The sequence below is a fragment of the Gouania willdenowi genome, chromosome 5, assembly GCF_900634775.1.
Source record: "Gouania willdenowi chromosome 5, fGouWil2.1, whole genome shotgun sequence".
Taxonomy (NCBI): domain Eukaryota; kingdom Metazoa; phylum Chordata; class Actinopteri; order Blenniiformes; family Gobiesocidae; genus Gouania; species Gouania willdenowi.
In genome coordinates, this window is record NC_041048.1 from 3910213 (window position 1) to 3919789 (window position 9577).

Sequence of the window (9577 nt, forward strand, 5' to 3'; positions counted from 1 at the left end):
AAAAAGTGTTCATTTTCACTAATACGACCTCGATTTTACTCTTTTCCCCAGAATTTCAATTTTGTTTTTCAAACTTTCAGTGATTATTATTTGTCATTATTACATTTGCTCTGGAACTGTCCAACACATTTAAATGTGTCCAAACCTTTCCTGGTTTTCTTTCACTCACCATTTACTTTTTAAGTGTGTGAAAATCTGCCTCCCTCCTCCTGTTCAGTGCGTTTCATCAGTGATGCACCAATGTTACCAACTGATCTGATAAGTAGCAAGTTCTTTTTGTCTTGTTTTTAAATGATAGGTTAAGGATTCCTTTTTTTAGAAATTTACCTTGATCTGACAAGTTTTGGCAGTCAACTGCCAGTCTTCTTCAGAAGCGTCTGATGATGGCTTGCTCAAGGAAGTGTCCTTGATTTACGCGTAATAATTACGGCAAATTCTTTTTGAATACTATGTTAAGGTTTAAATTGTTCAGACAACTTTTTTCCAGAACATTTACTTTGATCTAATGAAATGTCGACATGTTTCATTTACTTGTGTCTGAATAAATGAAACTTTAACATATCATTTAAAAAGACGACAAAAATAACTTGCTGGAATTATTATTTGAAAGTCAAGGATGCATCAAAGCGATTAACAGACACCTCTGAACAAGACTGGCAGTTAACAGTCGAAACATTTGTGAAGAATAAAGTAAATTTCATCAAACAAAGTTGTCTGAATAAAGGAAATCATAACATATGATCCGATAACTGCTCATTTTAAACTTTATTGACCAATAACAATGAAAAAAAAAAAAAACATATTTAATACCAGAATTTTTACTTTTAAAACAAATTCCAAGAACCCTTTAAAATGTAAACCAAGAAGTTGAATCAACAATAATCAATAAACAAGCAAAACATTTTTTAGAGTTTTATATTATTGTGTGTTGTGTCTGTTGGTTCCGATAATTGCCTAAAGTTGACAGTAGCATTTATTTTCTGTGAAAACCTTCTGCACAATGTTCCTAAACTGTGTGGAGTTTCATATGGTTTCCCAGAAGCATCAAGTTTCTAAATCTTTGACCACAGACATCACAAACACAGGGTTTCTCTCCTTTGTAAACGTTCACGTGCAACTTCAAACTGGAAGTCTTGGTAAAGTGTAGGCCACAGACGTCACAGTGAAGGCATTGCTGAGCCAGGATTGCTGATTAGTGAACTTTATTTACCAAAAAACAAAACTAAAACAAAATCATTCTTGGGTGGAAAACTTTTTTTTTTTTTTCAAACTTTTACAAACGTAAAGGTTCGTAAAGCTAGCACAAAAACATGCTAGCTAACTGTTTCACATAAAGAGAATATTTCTCTGCAAGATTTTGATTCAGATCAAAGGGCGAGGTCAAACAGTTAGCATAGAGTTACTAATAACTATCACTCAGAATACATATGGTGGAGTCAGTGTTATGTAAACGCTATTGCGCTAACCTTAGTCAATGATAAGGAAACGGGACTGTCTCCAATGTTTTATTTACTTTGAGAAAATTCTAAAATATAAATCTTGACAATTACAAAATAAGCAATACATGAGAAACCGTTAGCAGCCAATACTGGAATACATATTATAAAATCCTTCATGTAATCTTCCAGGTCAGCAGAATGTTTCTACATTTGATGAACTTTTATGTGTTTTGTCAAATGCGTCGAGTGTCGAAACCTTTTTCCACAAACATCACAACCAAATGGTTTTTCTCCTGTGTGGACTCTGATGTGTGTGTTTAGATTAGTCTTGCGATTAAACTTTTGACCGCAAACGTCGCAACCAAACGGTTTTTCTCCCGTGTGGACTCTCATGTGTCTCTTCAGAACAGTCTTTTGGATAAAACATTTACTACAAACATCACAAGTGAACGGTTTTTCTCCGGTATGAACTCTAATGTGTTCCGTCAGAGTTGACCTACGATTGAATTTTTGACCACAAACGTCACAGATGTACGGCGTCTCTCCTGTGTGGACTCTCATGTGCACTGTGAGATTTGTCTTCTGATAGAAACTTTTAGGGCAGAAATGACAAGCAAACGGTTTCTCCCCTGGATGGACACTCATGTGAACCTTTAAAGCGGATTTCTGAGCAAAACTGTGGCCACAAACATTACAACTGAACGGTTTCTCTCCTGTGTGGACTCTCATGTGCCTTTTCAGGTGATTCTTTTGATTGAAATTCCGACTACACGTGTTGCAGCCGAACGGTTTCTCCCCCGTGTGGACTCTTGTGTGCAACTTCAGATGAATCTTTTGATTGAACTTCTTACCGCAAACCTCACAGCTAAAGGGTTTCTCCCCCGTGTGAACTCTCATGTGCGTCTTGAGATTGGTCTTATAGATGAACTTTTGATCACAGACATCACAACTGAAAGGTTTCTCCCCAGTGTGGCAGCTCATGTGCTCCTTTAAACGCCCCTTACGGGAAAATGTATGACCACATTCCTCGCAACTGAAGGTTTTTTTTCCAACTTGGACGTTCTTTACTGGGTTTTTCTTCTCTCGAGGGCATTGGTTAGAGTGGCAGTCGGACTCTGTTTCTTGGTAATCCTCGTTCTCGTCCTCTGCTGATGTTCCATCAGATTCTGATTGTACAGTTCTGTTTGAAACTTGCTTCCTGACTGTTTCTGGTCCTTTACTGTTGGATGCATCAGTTGTTTTTTTTACTAGTTCCCTTACACAGGAAGTTGAAGGTTGCTCTTTAATGTTCTCCTCAGCTTGTCTTAAATCCAGTGGTTCTTCTTCTTTCTCTTCACTCTTTATAATAACAGCAATGATGTCCGACTCAAGCAGCCCAGAAATCTCATTTCCGTCTTGATTTTCCCAGAGTTCTTCCCGTTCTTTCTTTATTTGAAGAAGTTCAGGGTTCTGCAGCCCCAAAGCGGGATTCTCTGCATCTAAAGAAAAACAAATATATATAAAGAATTACTTCCTGATGAGCTCTTTATTACTACTTAACATAAAACTGAACTCTGGTTGGACCAACAACATTTTACTTCCGTTTGTCTGAAGGTATCTGCTGTTTCATTGGCACACTTCACTGGGGATCAAATCTATCACAAAAACATCTTCTACCACCTAAAGAACATCTCCAGAGTGAAAGGTTTAATGGCTCAGAAAGATCAGGAGAAACTGGTCCATGCTTTTATATCCAGCAGACTGGACTATTGTAATGGTCTTCTGACAGGAATCCCCCAAAAGAGCATCAAACAGCTACAGCTGGTTCAGAACGCTGCAGCTCTGGTCTTAACCAGAACAAAGAGGTCAGAGCACATTACTCCAGTTTTAAAGTCTTTACACTGGCTCCCAGTCAGCCTCAGAATAGACTTTAAAGTTCTGCTGCTGGTGTATAAATCTGTGAATGGGTTTGGTCCAGAATACATCAGTGACATGTTAGTCAGGTATGAACCCAGCAGGTCTCTCAGATCTATGGACACAGGTCAGATAGTGGAGCCCAGAGCTCACAGTAACCATGGTGATGCTGCTTTTAGTTGTTATGCTGCAAAGAAGTGGAACAAACTGCCAGCAGAGCTGAGTCAGCATGTGAACATTTTTAAATCAAAGTTAAAGGCACTTTTTTCTCTACTGCATATGATTGAGAGAGAGATTTTTGGTCATGTTGTTGATGTCATGTGTTTGTTGATGATTTGAATTGATTTTAAATGTTCTTATTGATTTTAAAGAATTGAATGTTTTATCATGTAAAGCACATTGAGTTGCCTTGTGTATGAAATGCACTATACAAATAAATTTGCCTTGCCTTGCCTAGGGATGCACGATAATTATCGTTCTGATTACTGGTTAACCATTTAAAATTACTTCAAGAGTCGAATGTGGCTCTCTGACTGATTTTGTGCGGCCTCCAAAGTCATCGCACAATGATACCAAAAACCACACAAAATGATAGAAAAATACACAAAACATCAAAAGTACACAAAAGACAAATAAAATATTCAAACACACAATGACACAAAAAACCTGCCCCAATGTCAACATAAACTCTAGTCTCTGAAAGAGAGTTCAAGTGGATAATCTTTATAAGGCGGCCCATTTACAGTCGTGATAAAGTTCAGACGTGCATTGACAGCAGAGTTGTGGCACAAATATAACACATTAAAGCTTGTTTTACGTGTACATTTGTTGTGGTGTCTCAATGCGTGTGTGCACACTGTGTGTTGATGCACTGATGCATATTCTGCTTGCTTTTAAAAAATAATCCCCCAAACTAATCTGTTTTTATTTTGAAAAAAAAAGGGTTGTGGGCGGGTCATTGATTTGACATTGCTTTTACCAACAGCTTGAGTCATGAAGTAAAAGCAATGGAAAAACACAAATGAAAAAAACAAAGACAAAACAAAAAAACTAATGACAAAAATGGAATAAACAAAAGCAAAATGGAAAAAGAATACGACTCTAATATCACATTTTTATTTAACTTCATATATCCATATGCATTTCCTTTTAATTTTGGCACTCCTATGATTCCATACAACTCCACCCATTTTTTTGAGAGCACACACGAAGCCAGGCTGAAATCACCTGGGTTAAGTCAACATGTTGATATCCTGCTTCGTAGTACAGCTGCTCTGTGATGGCGAATGTTTGGTTAGGTGAAGCTAACAGAGAGTTATCAGGAGTTAAATAACTCCAAAGCCTGAGTTATTTATCCAGCTTTAGTTTATACAAAACGTTTACAAAAATAAAAAATAAAATAAGGTCCAAAACGACCTGAAAACAGACAAACACGTGTCCTTCGCGTGTTTCCATCCGTCTTTGGCACTCTGAGCAGCGGCTGTTTCATATTTATCCAGCTGAGGTTCAGAAAGACTGTTTATAACTGCGTTAGGAGATTAAGGGTGAAAAAACAAGAGTAAAAAACACTGCAAACCTGTAGAAGTGTTGCGGTAATGTTTGTGTTGGAAGGCAGCATCGGACGGTTCTTCCTCCTCCTCCTCCTCTTCTTCTTCTTCATCATCATCATCTGCTGTTGTTCTTCCACACAGATCAAACATGTCTTCACGCTGACTCAGCGTTTCCACTGTGGACATGATGATGCTGTTTATCACTAAAAGCTGCTGTTCTATAATACTTCTATGAGACGCTGGGAATAAAACACGCACACTCACGCACGTTTCTGAAGCTGCAGCGCCTCCTCCTGGACGGGAGGAGAAATCACGTGTATGAATTTATTTCCAAAAAAGTTTTTTTCTTATTTATTTAAATTTACCCCCAAATCTTCGTTGTCCATTGTCATTGATTATGTTAAACTTTACGGAAGAAACAGCAATTTGTGCGCGCGCGCGCGCGCGCGTGTGTGTGTGTGTGTGTGTGTGTGTGTGTGTGTGTGTGTGTGTGTAAATAGATATTATTGAATAAAGCAGATCTATCAAGCGATTTATTATTATTATTATTATTATTAATAATAATAATATTTATATTATTATTTTTATTTTCTTTTTTTTATTTCTTTTTTGTTAAAGAAATAATACCAATAGTTATAAATAGTAATACCAATTTCTCCGCCGTCTCTTACTATTTTCTTTACCTGAGCTTTTCAGTTACACTTGTTTCCTGCTGGGGGAGCAACAGCATGGTAAGGCTACACATAAACACAAAAGAAGAAGAAGCGTCAGCCACCGCCGACGTCATCAACACGAGCCCGGATGTCCTCCGTCGCACAGACAGAGAAAGTCCAGTTATAAACAAAGCAGAACTGTGAGCAGAAAACGACTCGATCAGTGAACCGGGAGACTTTAGTTTACATTCTACGTGAACTTTATTATTGTTTATGTGATTTTATTTCTGAGTCTCATTAAACTAATCTGTGAGATCAACAGGTTTTAGTGACAAACAGCAGCAACATGTCCACAGTTGGAACGCTGAGTCAGCAAACAGCCTCGTCAGATGAAGACACGTTTGATCTGTGTGGAAGAACAACAGCAGGTGATGATGATGATGATGAGGAGGAGGAGGAACCGTCTGATGCTGCCTTCAACTCTCCTGCAGGTTTGAACTGTTTTAACTTTATTTTAATATGAAACAGCTGCTGCACAGAATGTTGAAAATGTGTTTATCTCTACCATCTGTTTGCTGTGGTAACAATCAAATGTTCAAGTTTTTGGACTAATAAAATATAAATAAATAAAATCTTGTCTATTTTAAGGCTGCAGTAAAATAATAATTCAGTAATCGATTAATTTATCCATTCTTAAAATGATTAATCGATTATTGATTTCAAAGAATGACGTGGTTTGCAGTTTTGATACTTCTTGATTTTATCCTTTAACAAACTAATGATGCGTGACACAAAAATCCTCTTGAGTTCTTGTTATTGCACACAACAAATAAACATACAATAATCTAAAAAATAATTCCACATGACCTATTAAATAAACAAAAATAAACAGTCCAATTTACAGCCAAAGTTCAACAATAAACAACAAAATTTTACATTTATACTAACAAGTAATACGCAAAAAATAAAATGTTTACCTTCTAGCTGTAATAAACGTAATGCTTGGAGCTTTGTTTTAACACTAATATGTTAGGGGTGTGTCCAAACACTTAATAACTAGATAACAGAGCTTCCTTTTAACAATAACTCTTTATTTCTAAGTCGTGATTCATATTCCAGGCATTAACTTTTTTATGTTCATATTTTTATTGTTATTCATAAATTAACACATGAAACACAAGGTTTAAAATGGCTAGGTTTAATGCTCTTATTGTTTTTTATGAGCATTTAAATTGACAAACGTGCAGTTTTTGACCCATATTTAGGATTTAAAGCTCTGTCTTAAAACTGCTTCAGATAAAGACAGAGCGTAGGCTTTGTTGATCAATAAATCCAAGATCTTTTGCTTAATATATTGATGTAAATGGTTGAAATGTTGTTCTAATGTTCCTACTTTTTTCCTTCAATGCCTTTTTCATTATTTAAACTTGGATTTTCCCCACCATACTCTGCTGTGTGCCTGTAACCATGGCAACACTTCCCTATTGGATGTAAGGTCAGCGTTCGGGCGGGTACGAGAAACCACACCCAGTGGCTCCGCTAACACGACTTAAACAACAAGACGTTGACTCGTTTTCTGTTTGGTCGCATTCATTGATGAATTGTTTCAGCTCATTTTAATGTAGTTTTATAAATTTAAAAATTCAAACGGTAAGAATTGAATAACTTTATACTCAAAGCGTTGCGGGCCACATTTTGCGCCGATCATCACGCAGCAGACAGCAGTCTAGTTTTAACCTACTGTACTTTGTTGGGCTGGAATTATACTACAAGCATTCCTTCTTCTTCTTCTGAAGGTAAAAATGATCCGTCAGTGACTGAGGGTGTTTTCTGTGAGTGGAGGTCCAGTGTGTGGCAGCAGAACTCAAATCAGCTCCACGTGGAAGAGGAGGAGGAGGAGGAAGGAGAGCAGCTGGCTTGGCTGCAGGAGTCCGACATCATCACTGTGGTTGTTAACAGCGACTACGAGGAGAAGAATCCTCAGATTTCAACAGAAATGGACGGAAAAAGCACGGAAACGTCTGAGAGTGAAGTTACGGACGACGATGACACGTGGGATGAGCCTCTGTCTCTTTCCGCGGCGGAAATTAAAGACATCGCCGACAAGTGGGAACGAAAGAGATTTAAACCCACAAAAAACAAACAAACTGATGTTTTTGGTTCTCGTCAAGAAAAAATGACTTCAAAAACAAAATCAACCGCTGGCAATGATGAAAAGATGCGCTCAGGACCGGAGAGACGTCACAGCTGTGACATCTGTGGCCAAAGGTTCACCAGTAGCTCAGGCCTAAAGGGCCACATGATGTCCCACACTGGAGAGAGACCGTTCGGCTGCGACGTTTGCGGCAAATGTTTCCGTTACAAAGGGAACCTGAAGGACCACATGGGGATCCACACTGGAGTGAAACCGTTCGGCTGTGATCGCTGCACTAAAAGTTTCCGGCGAAAGCGAAACCTGGAGTTGCACTTGAGGGTTCACACCAAAGAGAAACCATTCGGTTGTGACGTGTGTGGCCAGTCTTTCACCCAGGCTCAGTCTCTGAAAAGACATAAGGTCACCCACTTCAAGAAGAAAACCCGTTGAATGTCACGTTGGTGAGAAATCATACACAGTGGGAATGACGTTTGACACAATTAGTCTATCAAAAATAATTTAATATAAATATTAACATGAAATGTAAATATTGTTCAAAAAAATTACACTTAATTTCTGAGTTTGTGGGTATATATATATATATATATATATATATTTCTTTCACAAATTATTCATATTTTGTCATTGAACATTTTATTAAAGGGTCACTATGGCTTCTTAGAAACTTAAGAAAATAATATTATTTCCACTTTTACTGCCAGTTTATCTGCTGTGCAATGATTTGGTGGTTCATTCTTCTGCCTTGTTAAAGCCTGATATGTAACATCAATCTTTTTTTTTTTTTTTTTTTTTATATGAAACCCGAAATGTAATAACTGGTCAATTATGTAACAAGTTGCGGATCCCAAAACGTAAAAACATTTTGCCTTTTTATATATCAACTTTTTAATATTTATATATATATATATATATATATTACAGTATAAATGTATATCTATGAAGATAAGAAAAAAAAATACCAAAAATATCAAGGTTCTCTACAAGGCTTTATTATATAACACACTCACTCTATAATGTAATAAAAATATTACACTATTAGGGGAAAATGTTTTGCCTGTCCTATAACAGTAAGTTTTTTTTTACATTTTTGGCTCAACAACTTGTTACATTATTAACCAGTTGTAACATTTTGGGTCTTATGTTGAAAATAAATTAATACATTTCGAATGTTGTTACTTTTTTGAAAAATGACAGTTCAGATCTTGTTCCAATTTGGATCATTTTCTGCACGTTCTCCTTGATTTCTGCAGACTCTAAAGAACATACTGAGAGAAGTTTTCCAATCTACTGTTAACTCTGAATATCAATAAATGCCCAGATTATTTACCATGCTTTGTATGTCGGCTGTTTGTTAAACACTCATTCGTCTCTGTTGTGTGACACGTCCCATAAGTAGACAACACATTGAGGAAGCCAACTCATTTGATAATAATCTGTCAAATTCTACAGAACACTTCAGCTTCGATGGACTATTGTCTAGATTTTACAATGTTTTCAGGCAGAATGATAACAATAAAGAATAGATCAGTCCACCTAAAAACTATCTAAAACCTCCAAGTTTAGATCATTCACATTTCTGATAAAAAAAAAAGTTTGAGCAAAGAACAGGCGACTGTTGAATCTGTAGTAGCTCAAAACATCCACTAGATGGAAGCAAAGACCACAAATTAAATCAGGGGTAACTTCCTCTGGGTTCTTAATTAGCAAAATAAACCCAATTTTAAGTTTTAATGTCTCTTGATCTCTTATTACTTTAAACTTCCCCTTATTTTTTAAAATGAAACGTTTACATCTTCAAATAGGTTTTATGCATTATTTTGGTTATTTATTTTTATTCATCTATGGAGCTAACTATTTTCCTATTTTAAATAGAATTATTGATAACTT

The 9577-nt window shown here is 36.7% G+C and overlaps 2 protein-coding genes across 2 annotated transcripts; one reads left to right on the forward strand and one right to left on the reverse strand.

Moving 5' to 3' along the window:
• Positions 1 to 1052: 1052 nt before the first annotated feature.
• Positions 1053 to 5135, reverse strand: LOC114463076 (zinc finger protein OZF-like). Its single transcript, XM_028446334.1, has 2 exons — positions 4909 to 5135; positions 1053 to 2917 (listed from the first exon to the last, which is right to left on the reverse strand). Exons 1-2 carry the CDS (start codon positions 5066 to 5068, stop codon positions 1644 to 1646), a joined length of 1434 nt encoding a protein of 477 aa, XP_028302135.1. The 5' UTR covers positions 5069 to 5135; the 3' UTR covers positions 1053 to 1643.
• A 530-nt stretch (positions 5136 to 5665) lies between these two features.
• On the forward strand, positions 5666 to 9577 carry LOC114463098 (zinc finger protein 90-like). Its single transcript, XM_028446359.1, has 2 exons — positions 5666 to 6026; positions 7332 to 9577. The coding sequence occupies exons 1-2, from the start codon at positions 5882 to 5884 to the stop codon at positions 8117 to 8119; spliced, it is 933 nt and encodes a 310-aa protein (XP_028302160.1). The 5' UTR covers positions 5666 to 5881; the 3' UTR covers positions 8120 to 9577.

Coding starts and splice junctions, on each gene's coding strand:
- LOC114463076 (XM_028446334.1), bottom strand. CDS start 5,068: ATGTCCACAGTGGAAACGCTGAGTCAGCGTGAAGACATGTTTGATCTG. Junction 2,918..4,908: donor TTACCGCAACACTTCTACAG/GTTTGCAGTGTT, acceptor GTTTTTCTTTAG/ATGCAGAGAATCCCGCTTTG.
- LOC114463098 (XM_028446359.1), top strand. CDS start 5,882: ATGTCCACAGTTGGAACGCTGAGTCAGCAAACAGCCTCGTCAGATGAA. Junction 6,027..7,331: donor TGCCTTCAACTCTCCTGCAG/GTTTGAACTGTT, acceptor CTTCTTCTGAAG/GTAAAAATGATCCGTCAGTG.